Genomic DNA, 21484 nt, shown 5'->3' on the forward strand with positions numbered 1-21484 from the left:
TTAAACCTTGAACCAGTACTATCCCGAGGCCACGTTTTATCGAAATAACAGATTAGCACGTAAAATAAAGGATGTAATCTGTGAGTACAGTGCTTCATTAAAATACCATCTGTATGAGAGCAAAAGGTCAACAGTTACTCTAGAGCAAAGATGAGAAGACAGGGTGGGGGCAGGAATACTAGAGTACTGGAAATGAAAGAAATGAAACAGCCAGAACTCAAAGAGACTGTTGACACACTGTTAAAAGTGTAATGTTACTGAACAGTTTATATAGACAGTGTCAAATGGGAACCTTATTTGCTGTTTAAACTTTCACTGAAAACACAATAAAATATTATTTTAAAAAATAACATACATATATAGAATAACATTTAAATTCTTAATTTGAAGAAGAACTGGAATAAAGACTTTTTATTATCTGTGAACAAATCATTAACACAACCTACTTGCGAGAGATGACTTCATACTTTTTATATATGGTCTCTTATAGCAGAATGCTAATGTACCCACTTATTAAAACGTATTCAGGAGTACTTACAAGTAGGTTAGCCTGATACTTTATATGCTTTAGGTTGGAGCAACTGAAATGTTAATAACAAATTAGTTTAATAATTGGTCTGAATTATGGTCTTAAGAGTCAGCATTCAGGCTCTGGAGCCAGACCGACACTTGTGCTGAATCCTGCCTCTTCCACTTGTGAGCCTGGGTCTTGGGCTAGTGTCTGATAGTACCTACCTCACAGGTAGAATTTCAGTGAAATGTGTAGAACAATGTGTGATATAGATGAATGCTAGCTGTTACTATTTTAGAATATATGCTGAGATTTCTTGGAATCAGAATTTGAAGCAGTGGCCATACTTGCATACTTACAAAGAAAAAGTCTGTTTCTTTATATTTTCATTAAATAAATTTGATTTACTCTTTCATTCTGCTTTTATTCATTTGTTTCTGCTTTCTTTTAGTGAATCTTCTGCTTCTCTCCCTTTACCATCCCTGTCCCTGCCAACAAGAGCCCCAGTCCCCCCTGCCCATATTGTGCTTCCCCTGGAGTCTCTAGCTCATAGCTCTTCTCTGACCCTTGTCCTCACAGATCCCCTTTCCAGGTAATCACTTAATTGAATTAAACTTCCTTAATACGACTGCTTTCTCTTTTGCCTGTTGCTCTAATTTATATATACTCTGGGAAGGGAAGCCCTGTACTGTGCAGGGTTTCAGTATGTCAGGTCAGAAAGCTGACCCCTGTTTTAACATTGTTTTTGTGTGAAAAGATTCACATTTGTTAGATATGTAAATAAGAACCACAATTCCACTGGTGAGATTTTTCTCTTTGATCTACTTGTAAGACATGAGACATAAAAATTGTTATTAGTAAAATATGAAAAATAAAAACAAATGAACCTGATTTCGGGATGCCATATGTCTACGTGTTTCAAGTTCCTCTTGGCTTATTAATGGAACCTGAACATTTTTCGTAAAACGTAAAATTTTTCACAGAAAAATGAAATATTTTCAGAATACTTAAATGATTTTGTACTTTATTCTTTAGCTGTTGCTCCATCAAATTCAGTTGTTAAGTTAATTATAATATTTGAAGGAAAACAAAACATTGCTTTTAGTTTTAAAACATTTTAAGGGTCTTGACACAAATTATTTTAGCCAAATATTTTGCCAACTGTATATGTTAAGGAAATATATGCTGAAGCCTTTAAGCCTTTATGATGTCTATATAAATTGTAAGCTTTATAAATGTTTGCTCCAAGTGAGTTATATTGGCCATTCTTTTTATGCTCTTGAAAGTTTATTGGATAATTGCATTTAATTACTGTTTTGTCAAATCAGAACCTATAAGGCCATGTCAGAATTACTGGCCAAGTAATTATGTACCTTAAATACCTAGTTGGACCAGGAGGCTAACCGTACTGAAATGACTGTGATTAACTGTTGGTTCATTTTGCCATCCACACCCTGAGACCTACACACCGTATTTTATCTAGTACTTGTTGGTCTGTGGTTGAATAATAGGAATATTTCAGACTAAAAGCAGGTCTTTGATGTCAACCTGGTTTAGTTAGTTCTCATTGCAAATTGTGCTGTGCACCTTTAGAGTTAATGAAGCACTTGCTCCATCAGTCAAGATACAAAATGTCCTGCTCAGTTATAACTCTGATAATGTGGCCTGATGGGATGGATCTAGGACCAGTCTGGGTACTGAAGAAACAACTCTGGGACAGAAGAAAGTATTTGATTTTTAGAAAGTAAAAGTTTTCCAGATAGGCAAGTGTTTCATTAAATTGTATTTCGTTGTTGTTGCTAGTTGCCATCTAGTCAGTTCTGATTCATGGCAACCCCGTGTGTGCAGAGTCCAACTGCTCCACAGGGTTTTTAAGGCTGTGACGTTTTGGAAGCAGATCTCCTGGCCTGTCTTCCAAGGCACCTCTGGGTGGTTGGAGCCGTCAGCCTTTTGGCTAGTAGTCAAACACTTATTAACTGTATTTTAGCACCTTAATAAAAAAGTAGATTTTCCCAGAGGGTATTTTCATTATCTGTTGTTGTCACTAAGAATTTTATTTAAATAATATTATTTAAAGAATGGACTAAATTACAATTTAAATCCATCATCTAGAAGATAGTCTCTTTTTTCCTATAAAAACTATGTTATTTTAAATATAATTTTAATTATTGGCCTTCTCGTATCCTTTGTTTAAAAATGGCATACATTCTGTGTATTAAAGCGGTGTGTGAAATCTGAAATTAAAACTATCCGAAAAGTTTCCTTGAGTTTTTTGCACTTAAAAAGTTTTTGTTTTGGTAGTTGTAATTTCTTTTGCCTTGCCCTCTTAAATTTCTTTATATAATTTTCTTGACCAGTTCTGTACTACCTAGATACTCTGATACTTGATACTTCAGAATTTTGAAACCATACGAAAATATTTTATTTTTTAAAATTCATGAACCTGGCAGATAAAAATCTTAAATTTGAGCTCTGATTCTGCAGTCTTTTAGCTCTAAATTAAAGACAAATCTTTTAATCCTCAATTTGCCAGCCTTTCTTGATAAGAAAACAAACATAATACCCTTGAAGTCCGTTCTGGCCCAGAAATTGCGATATTTGATCCCTAGGAAATGGCTTCATTTTAATATCAGAGAAAACAAAAAGCTTTTCTCCTCAGTTTACATGTCTCCACCTTGCAGTCTGGTCTTAAGGGGTGGCTGATAGGGTTCAAAATCCTGTTCCTTTTTTGGAAACTTCTGTGAGTTGATTTCCTCTTAAAAGTTCTATTCAATTCAACAGACATTTTTGAAAGTTTATATTTGCTAGGCCTTGAGTGATAGGCACCAGGGGCACATAGATGAAAAGAAACATCATCCGTCTAACTTTAGTTTAATTTCTAATCCAACAAAGATAGACAAATAGCAAATAATTGTAATTGAGTTAGCATAATTGTAAATAATTGTAACTTTAAATTACAGTAGAAGAGATCTATACCTGGTAGGAGGAGTTCATTTCTTTGTTTTGCCCCAAACTCTGAGTGTTAATCTTTGCTTGAAAAGATAAGAGTAACTGTTTATGTTACTCCTTGAGGTCTTAAAGAATGACTAGTAGTTTTATTTGGTCCAGTGTAGAAGCACATGCACGCATAGGAAGGGCCTGTGCCAAAGCCCATTGGCACAAAGAAACATGGTATGTTTGGAAAACTAGAAACATTGCATATAGCCAGAGCATAGGATGTGTTCACAGACCAGATTTTGGAGGATCCTATATAAAATTCTTGAATGTTGAATAGCAAAAGCAAAAGGAAGAAACGATGAAGTAAAAAGCTGAACAGAAGATTTCAGAGGACAGCTCGAGAAGACAAAGTATTATAATGACATGTGCGAAGACCTGGAGATAGAAAACCAAAAGTGAAGAAAATGCTCAGCATTTCTCAAACTGAAAAAACTGAAGAAAAAATTCAAGCCTTGAGTTGCAATATTAAAGAATTCCACGGGGAAAATACTGAATGATGCAGGGAAGCATGAAAAGAAGTTGGAAGGGAAACACAGAGACACTGTACCAAAAAGAATTTGTCCACATTCAGCCATTTCAGGTGTTAGCTTATAATCAAGAGCCAGTGTATTGAAGGAAGAAGTTAGGCTCCACTGAAGACATTGGTGAGAAAAAAGGCTCCAGGAATTGGCGGAATACCAGTTGAGATGTTTCAGCAAATGGTTGCATTCCTAGAAGTGCTCACTGGTCTTTGCCAAAAAATTTGGAAGACAGTTCCTTGGGCAACTGACTGGAAGAGATCCATATTTATGCCTATTCCAAAGAAAAGTGATCCAACAGACTGCAGAAGTTATTGAACAATATCATTAATATCATACGCAAATAAAATTTTGCTGAAGATCATTCAAAGCAATTGCAGCAGTATATCGATAGGGAACTGCCAAAAATTCAAGCTGGATTCAGAAGAGGACATGGAATGAGGGTTATCATTGCTGATGTCACATGGGTCATAGCTGAAAGGAGAGAATACCAGAAAGATGTTTACTTGTGTTTTTTTGACTATGCAGAGGCATTCGACTGTGTGGCTCATAACATATTATGATACCATTGCAAAGAATAGGAATTCCTGAACACTTAATTGTGCTCATGAGGAACCTGTACATAGACCAAGAGGCAGTTATTCGAACAGAACAAGGGGTTACTGCATGGTTTAAAATCAGGAAGAGTGTGCATCAGAGTTGTATCCTTTCACCATATTTATTCAGTCTATATGCTGAGCAGATAATCCAAGAAGCTGGACCATATGAAGAAGAATGTAACATTAGGATTGGAGGAAGACTCATTAACAACCTGTGTTATGCAGATGACACAAACCTTGCTTCCTGAAAGTGAAAAGGACTTGAAGCGCCTACTGATGATGACCAAGACCACAGCCTTCAGTATGGATTACACCTCAGTATAAAGAAAAAATTCCTCACAACTGGACCAATAATCAACGTCATGATAAACGGAGAAAAGACTGAAGTCAAGGATTTCATTTTAGTTGGATCCACAATCAACGCCCATAGAAGCAGCAGTCAAAAAATGAAATGACACAAGGTGGAGCCAACATGGCAGTATAGACAAAAGCACCACACTGTCCCTCCACAGCAAAAACCTAAAAAACTAAGTAAAACAGAGACAAATGTCAATCCTGGAACCCTAAGCATCAGATAAAGAGATAAGAACTCAACCAAGCACCGAATGGAGTAAGAAACAGAGAACAGAGAGTGAGGAGAGTTACAAGCGGAGGTCCCTTAATCAGCTAACACAGCATGGATCCACTGTCTTGGACTCCTGTCGGAGATCGGCAGGGCAGGAATTACGGGAAAGCAGATTTATGGAGCTTCCTGCAGAAGACAGAGCACCCGGTAACCAGCGATACACACTTTCCCACCCCCCGCCCTGCCTCCCCCTGCTCAGCCTTCACCACTTCCCTGCGGACTGATTCATAACTTCCCAGCTGGCCGATTCGCTGCTTCTGGCAGGCCAGTTTGCTGCCTCCAAGCAAGCCAATTCGCCACTTCCCAGCAGGTGGTGACCGCAGCATGGGAGACGTGGGTTTCATGCTGCACGGATTCGCCCTGCCCGCACCAGCTGGCTTCTTCAGTGACATTTCTTTGTTGCTGGTGTTGCTTTTTTTTTTTTTTTTGGCTTCTTTTGGTTTCTTCCCTGCCTCTCACCTCCTTCTCCTCCTTTCTTTTGAACACCTGACTTTGTGTGCCATCTTTGCTTCTTCTTGACAGGCTGTGAAGCACCACTCGGCTGGCAACTGCTTCCTTGGTCCGTGCCACCACACTGGTGGGATCCCTTGGGGCTTTTTTTTTTTTTCTTTTTTGTTCTTTTTATTTTTCTTCAGTCTTGGTTCCTCGTCTCTACTTATTTTCCTGTCTCCTGAATACCTGGCACTGTGTATCACCCCTTCTAGCCAGGAGTACTGCGCAGCTTGGGAGCTGCTGCCCTGGTGTGCACAGCTATGCCAGTGAGATCCCTGGGGACATTTTTTCTTTCTTCCTTCCTTCCTTTTATTCCTTGTTGTTTTTCTTCATTTCTCAGTTTCTCATCTTACCACTCCAACAGCAGACTCCTTCAGCACTTTTTTTTTGTTGGCTTCTGTTTCTCTCTCCTCTCTCTCCTTTCCCATACCCAACCTAGCTCCACACATTAGAGCCTCCTCTCCCCTCCCCCCACCTGTCTGCACTGTGTGCTGAACAGTGCAATCCTGAGCAGCACAGGCACGGCCTACCGGAACCTGCCCTGCAGTGATCCCCGGCTCATCTTGTTGGCCCCAGTACGTGCCACAAACAGCCCATCCCAGCTCCTCCCCTTCGGCTGGACCTGCCCTGCTGCACCATAGCTGAGTGACTGACTCTGCCCATTGGACAAGGAGGTGAAAAATATCCCTTCACAGACAAAAAAGCAACAAAGAACGCACAGCCTGCCTGCTCAGACATATCCAAATAAAACAAAAAAGCAGGATGAAACAAACAAATCTACAATCAATAAATGAGGAAGATAATTACTGAATGTCCTGTAGACAGCAGACAATATCAAAACATATTTTAAAAAGGACAGGGTGTTTCCAGTAGGCATCCAACATAAAACACTGATGCCTTTCCAGTAGAAGAAGAGGCATTAGAACTACCTGATAGGGAATTCAAATCTCTAACATTCAGAGCTATCCAAGAGTTGAGGCAAAAAGCAGACAAAAGTGAGGAAAAAATAGACAAATTCATGGAAAAGGCAGACAAATTCATAGAAAATACAGACAAAAAGATGGAAGAATTCAGGAAAATACAGGAACAAAATTCCAAAATACATTCACAACTAGAAATCATACAAAAACAAAGATTAGAAATCCAAAAGGTAAACAAGATTTCAGAAATGGACAGTGTCATAGAAGGGCTGAGGCGTAGGTTTGAAACAATGGAATACGGGATCAGCGAAATTGAAGACAAACACTTGGATACAAATTTGTTTGAGGAAAAATCAGAAAAAGGAATGAAGAAAAAGGAAGAAACCTTGAGAATTATGTGGGATATAATCAAAAGCAAAAATTTGCAAGTGATCAGAGTTTCAGAACGGGGAGAAAGTGGGAAACACAGAGAGGGTCATTGAAGAATTGCTGACAGAAAATTTCCCTAATATCATGAAAGATGAAAAGGTGACCATCCAAGAAGCTCAACAAACCCCATATAGGCTAGACCCCAAAAGAAAATCACCAAGGCATATTATAATCACACTCACTAAAACTGAAGACAATCCTGAGAGCCTCTGGAGGAAAACGAAAAGTCGCATAGAGGGGTAACAGTCAGGCTAAACTGTGATCAGACGACACAATAACATTAGGCAGATCTGCTGCAAAAGACTTCTTTAAAGTGTTAAAAAGCAAAGATGTCACTTTAAGGAATAAGTTGCGCCTAACCCAAGCCTCGTATGCGCGTGAAAGCTGGACAATGAGTCAGGAAGACCGAAGAAGAATTGATGCCTTTGAATTATGATGTTGGCAAAGAATATTGAATGTACCATGGATTTCCCAAAGAACAAACAAATCTGCCTTGGAAGAAGTACAGCCAGAGTGTCCTTTAGAAGCAAGGGTGGCAAGACTTTGCCTCACATACTCTGGGTATGTTATCAGGAGGGACCAGTCCCTGGAGAAGGACATCATGCTTGATAAAGTAGAGGGTCAGCGAAAAACAGGAAGACCCTAAACGAGATGGATTGACATAGTGGCTGCAAAAATGGACTCAAACATAACAGTGATTGTGAGGTTGGCGCAGGACTGGACAGTGTTCGTTCTGTTGTACGTAGGGTCACTATGAGTTTGACCGACTCGACGGCACCTAACAGCAGCAACATGAAAATTCAAACACAGAAGTAGAGAGAATAATATAATTGACTCCCATGTGCCCATCACCCAGTTTCATTATTTATCAACATTTTCCCATTCTTGTCTCATCCATCCCCATTCTCCCCTCCAACACCCATTTTTATCTGTGATATTTAAAAAGCAAATTCTGGTTGCTCATAATTTCATCCGTAAATACTTGCTGAAGACTTTAAACTCTACCCAGTGGAGAGCCTGTGAAAGATTTTAAAGAAGGAATCAAAAAGCTGAGGTTTGCAGCTTCTAAAGGCCACTGACAGATATGTAGAGGGCAGATTGGAGGGATTGGGAAGTAAGAAAACTGTTTTGCAGTTTTACCCAGGCAAGAAATTCTGAGGGCTTCTGAGCTGAAGTGTGTCATAGCAGGGGATGGAAGGAGAGGATGAAGAAGAAAGCATAGTCTGAAAAATAGCCTTTGGGGAATGGAGGGAGAAAGCTTTTGATGCCTTCTTACCCAAGGTGGGAAATGTGGGAGGAGGTTTACAGGGAATGATGTGCTCATGAAATGTGCAAGTTGAAAAGTCCCTTTGGCTGTAGGTACGGATCTCAGAAGAAAAGTTACTACTAACGAGAGATTGAAAAGCAGTCATAAATAACATAGATGATGAGGTGTCTCGGAAGAAAGATCTGGTGATCTACTTCCAAAAAACTAGCCATTGAAAACCCTGTGCAGCACAATTCTTCTCTGATACACATAGTGTGCCTCTGAGTCAGCAGCTGGTTTAGTGGCTGTATGTGCAGTCAGAGCATGTGAAGTGAGGGCCAAGGCTAGAGGTATCCTGGGTAGCACCAGGGTCTAGGTGCAGGCCTGTGACCATCTTGCAGGGCTTTGAGAACATAGGAGTAATTGATATGAGGATGGCCGGCTAGCAAAATGACTGCCAAATAGTGGGTAAGTAGTGTTAGTTTCTTTACTTCCTTTGCTTATATGTAGTGGTATTTATGTCAGACTCCCTTCCCCTTGGAAACCCTGGTGGCGTAATGGTTAAGAGCTATGGCTGCTAACCAAAAGGTTGGCAGTTCGAATCTACCAGGTGCTCCTTGGAAACCATATGGGGCAGTTCTGCTCTGTCCTGTAGGGTCACTATGAGTCGAAATCGACTCGACGCCAACGGGTTTTGTTTTGTTTTGTTTTGTTTTGTTTTACCTTCCCCTTAGCCTCAACTCTGTTGTTCAAGTTGCCCTATCTCCTTCCTAAATTCACCAGGCAGATATAACCTTTACACTGAGAGAGAATCTACTTTTCTTTTAGACATTTAGTATATACATAGTCATCCTGTTCATCCCTTTTAGGTTACAGAACCTTTGAGGGCAGAAGGCTTGTATTCATTTGGGTGTCTTCATTGCACCAGTTAACTCAGAGCTTCGCACATACTAGATATGCAGTATGTATTTATTGAAATGAATTGAGTTTCTGGCTTCTTCCTGTATGCTTGGTGTATACTCATCTTAAGGGCCAACTGTGGGTATATGTATTTCGTATCACCTCTTTTCCAGTTTCTTCTGAAAAACAAGTCTTTTTTTTTGTTACCTCTTTCTTCCCTTTGTAATACCACATTTAGAAATTTTGTTACAATTCTTAAAAGGTCACTTTGCAATCACAAATAGTTTGTAATTTAATGTTTCAAATTCTGTTTGCAGACCAATAAAATGAATTGGAGCTAATGCATTCAGAAAATAAGAATTACAAGTAATTGGAGGATCAAATTATAAATCTAATCTTTGTTTCTTTTGTCTTCTCCAGGGTCTGTTGTCTTTCCTTAGTGCCCCCCTCATAGGTGCTCTGTCTGATGTGTGGGGGAGGAAGCCCTTTCTCATTGGCACAGTCTTCTTCACCTGCTTCCCAATCCCACTGATGAGAATCAGCCCATGGTGAGTGGTTCAGCGCCCTCTGCTGTCATAACCGTCTGTTGAGTCACGTGTAAATAGTAGTAATACATCTGCATAGCACTTCTTAACCATTTCAGAGCAGTTGTATCTGTGTTTTCATTTTACCGCTTTAGTAATCCTGGAAGCAGGCTAGGTAATTACCTTCAGGCCCGTTTTATAAATGGTGAAAAGAAGACAGTACAGAATGAAGTCTAATATTAGTTATTTAGCTGAAGAAGTAGAAATAAAACATGGTTTCAAAGGCAGCTTTGTTGCCATAAGCTCAGTGATCTGAGTTCAGTCCCAGCAATGAGCTAAGAGTCCCCTGCACTCATTGTTGTGGCTCAGTTGACTTTGAAAATTCATTATTTTTGTCAGCTCATTGCTTTGGGGCACCGATATCAGCATACCTTACAATAGGCAGGAGTCATTTTTGTGTATACTGTAGTAATACAAAGTAGAATGATAGCCTATTCTAAATCATAATACGAATTTTAATTTGATTTTTTTCCTTCAACATGATGAACAGGGAGAGAGTATTTAACATGTAATTGAAGTCTGTTTAGTTACCAAAGATGGAGCATAGGTTGGGGTCAGAATTTACAAGTGAATTGTAACCTGGTTGTGTCTCTGGAGGCCAGAAGAATGGTATTTTGGCCTATAACTCTGATTACTGAAATGCTGTTTCTGTGTGAAGCATGGAAGTTTTTTTGTTTGTTTGTTTGTTTGTTTGTTTGTTTTAAATGCTATTAATAGATTTTCTTTTTTGGCTCATGTGATAATATCCTAATTTGATTATCTAATGTCAACATTTGTCAAGTTCTAAATTTGTTAGTACCCATAATAGATTTTTTTAATTTCTACCAGGTGGTGATTTTTATAAAATATTTTTTTTGGTATTTGGTCTTTCTAAGAACATATTATTTTTGTCTAGTGAGCTAGGGCTTTTTAAATGTTCTCTCAATAATTAAAACAAATTTTTTTTTTTTTTTTTTTTAGGTCTTGTGCATTTGTTATTAAGCTTGATTCCTTTTGATTCCTTGATTCCTTTTCTAATGCAAAATGAACTCTTCTAATTGCTTGGTGTTTTAGATACATTAATGCCAGTTGTGAATAATTTTACCTCTTCCCTTCCAAGTTTTAAGCTGCTCGCTGCTTTTGCTAATTGTACTGACTAATGAATAGTGTTAAATAGAAGTGATGATTGTGGATTCGTCTTCTTGATGTATATTAAGGCAGTGTTGTAATGTTTCATCGTTAAACTACGCTAGCTTTTAGGTTGAGACATACTTATTTCTATTTTATGCAGAATTTTTCTTTTTAAAAATCAAGATTGGATTTTTAATTTTATTACATGCCATTTTTGGCGTCGATGGACATTATTCAGTTTTTCTCTTTAGATCTATTAATATGATTAATTATATTAATAGATTTTCTAATATTGAAACATACTTATATTCCTGGAAGAAACCACTTTTTGTTCTATAGGTTTCTGTTTGCTAATATTTTTTCTCTACGCTTCATTTATTCTGTTATTGTTGTTGTTGAGAATATACACAACAAAACCTACACCAATTCAGCTGTTTCTATATGTACAATTCAGTGACATTGATTACATTCTTTAAGTTGTGCAACTGTTCTGACCCTCCTTTTCTGAGTTGTTCTTTCCCCATTAACATAAACTCACTGCCTCCTAGGTTTCTATCTAAACTTTCAAGTTGCTCTTGTCAATTTGACCTCATATGGATAGATCTTCAAAGAGCATAGTGCTCAAGGCAGGCATGCTTTTACCAGTTACGCTAAACTATTGTTTGGTTTTAAGAAGACTTCATGGGATATTTTTGGTTTAAGGTTTATCTCAGGGCAATAGTTTCAGGGGTTCATCTAGCCGCCATGGCTCCAGAAAGTCTGGAGTCCATGAGAATTTGAAATTCTGTTCTGCATTTCCCCATTTTGATTAGGATTCCTTTATAGAATCTTCGGTCAAAATTTTCAGTAATGGTAGACGGGCACCATCCAGTTTTACTGGTCTCATGGAGGCGGTTAGCCACACATCCATTTCCTCTTCCTATTCCAGACTCTCCTTCCCCTGTTGCTCCAGGCAAATAGAGACTAATTGTCCTGCCTTGGATACTACTTGCAAGCTTTTAAGACCTCAGACATTATGCAGTGAACTAGGAGGTAGAACAGAAGCACTAAACACATTATTAGGCCAGTTAACTGGGATGTCCCATGAAACCAAGACCCTAAACCTCCAAACCAAGGAACCAGATCCCGTGAGGCTTTTGGTTGTACATAATCAACCTCAGCAGCTACTTTTTTGTTTTTGGTCATTGTTCTAAATATATCCATTACGCAACTTTTGTGAATTCAGCTTTTTACAAGTGTACAACTTATTGACAGGAATTACAGTAATCTATTGTGCAACCTTACCCTTAATCAATGAGATTTTTCTATTACCGTTAACCCCACTTTTCCCCCTCCTGGTAACCACTAATAAACTTTGTTCTCTATGCATTTGGCTCTTCCTGTCTTTTTATATAAATGAGGTCATCCAATATTTGTCCTTTTGTTATTGGCTTATTTTGCCTAGCATAATGTCTTCAAGCTCCATCCATACTGTACCATGTGTGAAAACTTCTCTTCTACTGAGTAAAATTCCATTGTATGTATGTACCACATTGTATTTATCCATTCATCCTTTGATGGACATTTAGCTTGATTCCACCTTTTGGCTATTGTATATAGTCCTGCAGTGAATATTGGTGTACACATCTCTTTTTGATTCTCTGCTTTCAAGTCTTTTGGGTATATACCTAGAAGTGGAATTGCTGGGTCATGTTGTTGTTCTATTTTTAGTTTTTTAAGATAGTGTCATAGTGTTTTCCACAACAGAGTCATATACCATGAATAACCAAGTAAAATTTATTCCAAGAATGCAGAAATGGTTCAACATTAGAAACAATCAAAGTAATACACCACATGAGTAGAACAAAGGTGTAATGGATTGGTTTTGTGTGGCCATGGTCTTGTAACTCCTGCTCAAGTGATTGGGTAGGACTGTGTAAATAAGGTAATTGTGTAAACAAGGTAATTGTGGCCCATCAAGGGCATTGGTTAGTTTTGCCATCCTACTAGACTTAAAAGAGATCCAATTTCAGAGTAGAGAGGATCTCACCACCACCAAGGAAGAACAACCAGAAGTAAAGTTCATCCTTTGGACTCGGGATCCCTGTGCTGGCAAGCTCCTGGGACCAGGAGACAGAGAAAGAGAGCTGTAACACTGAAGACGGAAGAAGCGGTGACAGAGAAATGGCGGCAGGAGATGGCGCAGTGGGCTTCCCAGCCCACAGAGCAAGGAAGCTGAGTACCTTTGGGCCGAGGCTTACTGGTGGAGTGAGGTGCCTCTGGACACTTGTTGGCAGAGCTAAAAGAGCAGGGCAGAGGCCAAGGGCCAGGGAGAGGCCTGCCGGTGAGCACTGCTGGAAAGAGACTGTTCTGATGGAAGACTGTATCTTGAGCATTCCCCAACCTGAATTCTAATCCGTTACTTCCTTAATAAACCCCATAATCGTGAGTATTGTCTGTGAGTTCTGTATGGCTATTGCAATGAATTATCGAACCTAGCAGAGAAGTAGAGAATGCCGTGGGAGGGACAGTTGGTGTCAGAATTGATAAAGCCAATGGAGAAAGGAGACATGTCTGACCTCTGCCTCATAGGAATCAGCCCTGGGCTGTTGATCTGGATTCTCTTTCCCCCTTGTGAAGTTAGAGGATGTAGGACACTGCCTCTACGCCATTTTTGCAGTTGATGTCAGAAGTGGGATTCTTTGCAATGGTTCCAGACTCATAGAAGCTTGAAACTTCGTAAGAGAAAGAACGAAGGGGCTTAAGAAATAAAACTTTTGATTATTAGATGGTTACTTTGGTTGTCATTAACCTGTAATGGCTGAAAAGAAAGTTATGCTGCATCTGGAGTGGTTTGAGGCGAGGGCCAAGCTGTTTAAATGAGATGATTGATAGGGAGCTGTGGTCTTCTGGTTCCACCCAGCCAAAGGCCCAAAGCCATATGCATATGAATGAGAAGATAGTCAGGGGGTAGAGAAGATGAAACTGGAGTGCTTTTTAAATAGTTATATGTTTATTTGAATGTACTATGGGTATTAAATGTTTCTCCTACCTAGTGTTTTAAAGCAGACCTAAATGTATGATAGAATGAACACTAGGTATTATGGATTACAGAGAGTTTGTAATTCTGCCTTCAGTCAATACTTGTGTTGAGTAATAATCCAACAGCGTCTGGACCCAGGGTTGGCCACTGTTGTAGGGGAAAAACATCATAAAGTTTAGTGAAGCAAAAATAAAATGTTATTTGGCATATATTCAAAAGGACAAAAGTGGAAAGTGGACAAGCATGCTGCCAGAGCTAGAATGTCTGCCTGAATCCAAGGAAGGTTACAGAATCATTGAAAGTGTCACCTTTTCACAGATGGGCTAGAAATTGTGATCTTATATTTTGAATCATCTTTCTTAACAGTCATTGGTATAGGTTTCAGAATGACAGTCAGAAGGGTCTTCATTGCTCCAGCAAATTTCTATTCACTAAATGCTAATAGGAAGAGACAAAAAGTGGGAAGCCTTTTGTGTTCTGTTTGATTGCCCTTTTGTGAAAACTTCCTTAAGATAATTTCTGAGATTGTCTATCTCAAAGCCCAGTTGATGTGTCTTTGTGAGTATGTGAGGGCCCAGCCCCAGCTGGGTCACATTTCTCCATGCTCAAGGTCAGGGAATAATGCTTCTAAATATTATTTTCTAAATCATTCCCTCCCTTTGATCGGAGATTGGAGATAATACATCGATGATCAATACCTGGACTTGGTCAGGCTCCTAGATGGCAGCCATGGCAGGCTCTTTAAACTCACGGTGCTGGTTTTCCACCAGATGCCATCTGGTTCTTCACCAGGTTATTAAGTAAGAGTGATGTTTTCATCAGTTGCATTGCTGGAGTGAGCAGACTCAGTGTACATTAACATTTTAGCCCAAGACCTTCTTTTGCCTTTTAGGTGTGTAAAACAATAGAGGATAAATCTTATTATACCTAATTCTATCAGGATGCAGACCAAGAATATTACTATCTCTTGCAGTAGTGATCTAGCCCATGTACTTATTCCTGATGGCAACCAACCAAATAGATCTGGTGTTTGTAAGGGTGTTACAGTGTGTAACCAAGTAGCTTGTTGTCTAATTCTGTATATATCCTGTTCTACTTCTCCTGTGTTATTTATCCAAATGCAACAAGAGGTATTTACTACAGCACAGATTCCACCTTCTTGGGGTAATAAAAAGTCCAAGGCTATTCTGTTGTCTAATGCCACCTTGGCCAATGAGGTCAGAGATCGCTGTTGTGCTTCCATCCCTCTAGCAACTTCATCTGCTATTTGTCCCATAGTAATTGATAAATTTCTTAAAGATTTCTCCAATTCAAATATGCCATAACTAGGAATTAAAGCTCTTAGAAATAACCAACACCACCCCAAGTGATGGACCAATGGGCTTTCTTCTGACTCTTGTTTTACAATGGATAACAAATTAATATTACCTTTCCAGTATTTACTAGCATCATTATTTTGAATACCTAAAGGTAATCCTAAGGTTCCCAAAGTGCATTGCCCACGCATTTGCCAGGAATCTAAACAAGAGATTGCCAATGTAAATTCACTGTCAGTTGGAAAGGGATCATCTAAGCTAGTATAGTTGGATCCACCACACACAAACATATATCCATAAGGAGCACACAAAGTTTGTCTAGAGGAAACAGAAAGTATAGAAAAATTTGCATGTGACAACCATGTCTCCATTAGAGAATTATCACAGATAGTCTTCCTAATTATAATTCTGTATACGTAAGGTTTTTCCAACCTTGATTGTTATAATCATGAGGACAAGGTAACTGATTATGGACTGCAATTTCAGTTAGCTTATTATAGCACTCTTCATACCAATCACTTAAATCTCTAGGAGGGTATTCATATAATTCTATAAAATGTCCATCCTTTTTACAACGCAAATGAGGATATCTTTGGAGTAACTGGGTATCACACAAGTAGTCATTTAACCTGACAGAAGTGATATTAAAGCATGGTATAGGTAATGTTTGGGTTACAGACAGAGGAGTCCATATCTTTAATGCCTCAGATTAAAGTTTTACTAGAGTTTATAGTAGGAGGTGGAATCAAATGATAATTTAACACAGGGGATGCTAAAGGATCAGAGTTTTCTTTAACAGAACGAGGGTTTTGATGAGAAATCCAACATTGTGTTAAGTTACCAGCACTTGCTACAGATTGTGAAAATCAGACAAAAGCATTTTCATTCCAAGTGTCTATTCCTCTAACAAATAAAAGAGTAACTAAATAAACAATCGACATCATTTTAGATCAAAATTAATATAGATTAGCTAAGTGATAAGGGATATAACAGATAACAAAATATTTAAATTGTACTTTTAAATCACTCATCCAGAGGAGGTGGTAGGCTGGTGGTCGTTTTGGGAGGGCGTCTGAATTTCAGCTTTAGTCCTCCTGCTGGTTCAATCACCCAGTCAGGAACGTTGGTCTTCTTTAATTGGGAAAGATGTACCCAGGATTTTACACCGGGTAATTTTGCAGCAGATTTCATTTGTTAGTAAAACTAAATAGGGACCCTTCCATTTCAGTTGTAAAGAGTCCTTTATCTGGTGCTATTTCCAATATACATAGTCACCAGTTTAGATGCACGATAACCTATATAATCAGGAGGAGGATTTTGAGCATAAGCATGTTTAATCACTTTATCATTTGCTTTAGCACGCTGTATTAAGCTCTGATGATACTTTAACAAACTATTTGAGATCAAATTTGAATCAGGAATTATAACATTATAAGGAAGAGGCATAATACGTCCAGTGGCTATTTCAAATGGGGTTAACTTAGGACCAAAAGGAGTAGATCGCAGATTCATCAATACAATTGGAGGCACTTGAAGCCGTGTCAAATTTAAAGAAGGAATAAGCTTAGCTAATTGAACTTTTATTATTCCATTTGTTCTTTCAACTAGTCCTGAAGATTGTGGATGATATGGACAGTGTAATCTATGCAAGATTGGGAAAATGTTGCAAACTGCTGCAAAAATCTGGCCGGTAAAGTGAGAATCTCTATCACTACACTGGGTATGAGGAGTACCCCACATAGGAAGAATATTTTCTAACAATTTTTTAGCAACAAAGGTTGTAGTAGCATTCTGACAGGGAAATGCTTCTACCCAATGAGAGTATCTGCATATCATACCTAAAACATACTTATAATTTTGAACTGGGAGAAGTCGTATAAAATCCATTTGCCACTCAATCATGGGTCCAGTAGGAAGGGGGTATCGACCCTGAGGTGTCGAATAAGTTTTCCCTGGGTTAAATTTTTGGCAAATAGTGCAGTCTTTCACTACTTCATTCACTGCTTTCCAGAAATGACCCCAGTAGTGTTTTCTTATTTTTTATAGAGTTTTATCTCTTCTAAATGATCTCATTGGTGGAGACTATGAACTACAGGAAGATGTAATTCTTTTGGCAGGACCAGAGTTTGATCAGGTCCGATCCAAAGACCTTTGTCAAAATTTAGAGTGGCTTTTTGGTGTAAGGGTAAACTGTGCCACCTAGCATCTGTTGTTTTCTCTAGATCTTCTATTAATGGTGGAGGCAAGCTTGATTTCCATTCCCAACAAACTTTACATTTTTCTCCATTTCCAAAATGGGTGTATTCAGGACAATAATTATCTAATCGTGTATTTTCATACATTAATAGAAGTCTATCTATAGTATCATGTCTGTCATGCAAATAATATGCTGTATTAGCAAAGTTTCCTCAAAAATGTTTAAGAATGCAATTAAATCTTCATCCCATTGTTCCCTAAATTCTAATAAGCAGGCTAATAACAAAGGTATGTGTATTCCCTTAGGAATAACAATCCTGTTTCCAGGACCTATCCACAATTCAGTTTCTGTATTAAGATGACATTTACCTCCTCTCTATTCCATTATTTCAGTTTTGGTGGCCGATTTTGGGTACCCTTTTAATCTCTCTAAATTTGGACTCAGTTAAAAATAGGGACTTGGTAGATTTCTGCATTTCTAATTTTTTATTTTATATAAGCTTAGGAGAGGTCATAGTCTCAATAGATTTTGTTTTGACTATCTTTAAAGGATTTTCAGATAAAGTTGGGCTGGGGTTTTTGGTCCTTCTACCAGCGGCTCTTTTGGCTGCAGCATCAGCTAATTCATTGCCAATTACTTCCTCAGTCCGAGGCTGTCGTTTTGACAGGTGTGCTTGTATCTTAACCACAGCTATTTCTGAAGGTAACAGTAAAGCATCTAAAAGTTCAGCTGCATATTTCCCATTTTTAATGGAAGATCCTTCCGATGTTAAAAATCCTCACTGTTTCCATAACATCCCAAAGTCATATGCCAAGCCAAAGCAATACTTCGAATCTGTATATATGGTCACTGATTGATTTTTTGCTAATTTACAATCTTGGGTAAGAGCTACTAACTCGGCTTGTTGTGCTGAAGTTACCTGAGGCAAAAGTCTGCTCTCCAGTACCTCTGAGGAAGTAGTCACTGCATATCCTCCCTGATATTTGCTTGAAATGGGATCTGGTTTTAAATAAGAGCCATCAACAAATACAACTAAAGAAGGGTTAGCCAAAGGAGTTTCCTGAAGATCCCCTTTTGGGGTCAGAAGTTGATCTGTCAAATCAAAGCAGTCATACGGTACTCCTTCAGGGAAAAGAGTAGCTGGATTTAAAGCTTTAACAACATGTATTTGAATATTTGGGGCTGTCAATAATAAGGCTTCATAAGAGGTTAACCTGCTGGCAGATAAATGCTGAGTCAAAGTAGATCTGAGAATAGCAGCTACTGCATGCGGAACAAATAAATCTAAGTCATTACCTAGAACTTGATCTGCAGTGTTCTCTACTAATTGAGCGGTTGCTACTACTGCCTTTAAGCATGGAGGATAAGCACGAGCAACAGGATCTAACTGAAGACTATAGTATCCTACAGTCCTCTGATGGTCTCCATGTTTCTGAGTTAAAACACCACAGGCATTCCCATTTGTTCATTTACATACAGAGAAAATTTCAAAGCATAATTTGGAAAACCCAAAGCAGGAATGGTTAAAAGGGCTTGTTGAAGCATGCATACTGCTTCTACACCTTCTTCAGAAAGGGTAAAAGCATCAGTCACTTCTTTTTTCAGATAGTGATATAAGGGCTGGGCTAATAATGAAAACTTTGGAACCCAGTTTCAACAGTATCCACAAAGACCTAAAAAACCTCTTAATTGTTCCTTGTGGTAGGCAAAGGAAAAGTTAATATAGCTTCCTTTCTCTTTGAGTCTATGGAAATACCTTCAGCTGAAATAAGATGTCCTAAGTAACAGTGGGTTGGGCAAATTGTAATTTTTCTTTGGATGCCTTATACCCTCTAGCAGGTAAATATTGTAATAACAGACTACTATCTTCAACTTTTTTTTTTTAATTTTTTTATTTAGATGAAGATTTACAGAACAAATAGTTTCTCATTAAACAGTCAGTACGCATATTGTTTTATGACGTTAGTTAACAACCCCACAACATGTCAACACTCTCCCTTCTCGACCTTGAGGGCCTTTTTTTTTTGGTGAAAATATACATAGCCAAAGTTACACCATTTTGAAAGTTTCTACATGAACAATTCAGTGCCATCGATTACGTTCTTCCACTTGTGCTGCTGTTCTCACTGTCTTTTTCCAAATTATTGCATCGCCATTATCTTCAGTTCACTGTCCCCTAGGCTTCCCATCAAACCTTTTGAGTGGCTGTTGTCAATTTGATCTCACATAGATAATTTTTTTTTTTGTACCTTAGACGAAGGTTTGCAGAACAAATAGTTTCTCACTAAACAGTTAGTACACATATTACCCCATGACATGTCAACACTGTCCCTTCTCAACCTTGGATTCCCTATCACCAGCTTTCCTCTCCCCTCCTGCCTTCTAGTCCTTGTCCCTGGACTGCTGTGCCTCATTAGTCCTGTTTTGTTTTATGAGGCTGCCCAATCCCTGGCTGAATGGTGAACTTCGGGAGGGGCTTCACCACTGAGCTAAAAGGGTGTCCAGGGGCCATACTCTCAAGGTTTCTCCAGGCCTGTCAGTAAATCTGGTTCATGGTTCAGGACCCTGTTTTGTGATCCCGGTCAGAGCAGTCAGTGGTAGCCAGGCACCATCTAGCTGTACTGGACTCAGTCTGGTGGACGCCGTGGTAGCTGTGGTCCATTAGTCCTTTGAACTAATCTTTTCCTTGTATCCTGTTCTTTTCATTCTCTCTTGCTCCCGAAGAGATGAGACCAGTGGAGTATCTTAGATGGCTGCTCACAGGCTTTTAATAAACCCGATACACTACTCACCAAGGTAGAATGTAGAACATTGTCTTTATAAACTGTGTTATGCCAGTTGAGTTAGATGTTTCCCGAGACCATGGTCCCCACAGCCCTCTGCCCAGCAATTCAGTCCCTCGGGGAGTTTGGAAGTGTCTATGTAGCTTCCATGACCTTTCCTTGTACAGGTTGTGCTGGCTTCCCCAGTAATATGTACTGTCTTACCCTTCACCAAAGTTACCACTTATCTATTTACTCCCCCCCCAGTCCTCACATCCCTCATAACCAACAAAGATTGTTTCTTTTTGTGTGTAAACTTTCACATGAGTTATACAGTAGAGGTCTCATACAATATTTGTCCTTTCGTGATTGACTTATTTTACTCAACATAATGTTCTCCAGTTTTATTCCTCTTACTCTCCTGTGCTGAGTTCATTTTGTTTGTGGATTCTTTTTGATTTCTTTTGTTTTTGTAGGTTTTATTTTTACAGAGACTTTTTATGTTTTTCTTCTTTATTTTGATGAGTAGGTTTGTTGACTTTCTTTGGGTTACGTGAAATTTACCCTTGTCTTCCTAGATTTGAACCAGTCTATTATTACTTGGTATTGCTTGACTTCTCTCTATTGGAAGGTTGTATATCTACACCGTTTTATTCCCTCTTTTATTGTTCTGATGATGTTGTCATTTACAGATTAACCTCTCTGATTCCCTTTTGTAATTCTTTTGGTTTTGCATAGTTCTTAAGAGTTCATTTCCTAGGTTGGTGTCTGGCTAGTACAATCCTGTGTCCTATTTTCAGCCTGTGGTCTGATATTGTTTGTCCTCAGATCGAAGGACTTCCTCTAATAAGTCTCGTAAGTTTGGTTTGGTTTTTACGTAGCCCCTTAATTTCTGTTTATCTGGAAATGTCCTAATTTCACCATCATATTTGAACGAGAGTTTTGTAGGATATATTATTCTCGGCTGGCAATTTTTTTCTTTCATGGTTTTATATATGTCATCCCATTGCCTTCTTGCCTGCATGGTTTCTGCTGAATAATCTGAGCTTAGTCTTGTTTCTTCTCTCTATGTGACTTTTTGTTTTTCTTGAGCTGCTCTCAGGATTCTTTGTCTTTGGTTTTAGCGAGTGTGATTATGATATGCCTTGGTGCTTTTCTTTTGGGGTCTATCCTGTAGGGTTCGTTGAGCTTCTTGGATGGTCAGCTTTTCATCTTTCATGATATTGGGGAAGTTTTCTGTCAGCAGTTCTTCAGTG

At 38.7% G+C, this 21484-nt stretch overlaps 1 protein-coding gene across 6 annotated transcripts in view; it reads left to right on the forward strand.

Moving 5' to 3' along the window:
* Positions 1–21484, forward strand: part of MFSD14B (major facilitator superfamily domain containing 14B) — a 133420-nt gene that overhangs the window by 78775 nt on the left and 33161 nt on the right. For all 6 annotated transcript variants that reach the window (XM_023738596.1, XM_023738597.1, XM_004384214.3 and 3 more), the window contains one exon: positions 9658–9785. In XM_023738596.1, the coding sequence (XP_023594364.1) occupies positions 9658–9785 (128 nt within the window). The remainder of the gene's footprint in view (positions 1–9657; positions 9786–21484) is intronic.

This window comes from Trichechus manatus, unplaced genomic scaffold (assembly GCF_000243295.1).
Source record: "Trichechus manatus latirostris isolate Lorelei unplaced genomic scaffold, TriManLat1.0 scaffold00120, whole genome shotgun sequence".
Lineage (NCBI taxonomy): Eukaryota > Metazoa > Chordata > Mammalia > Sirenia > Trichechidae > Trichechus > Trichechus manatus.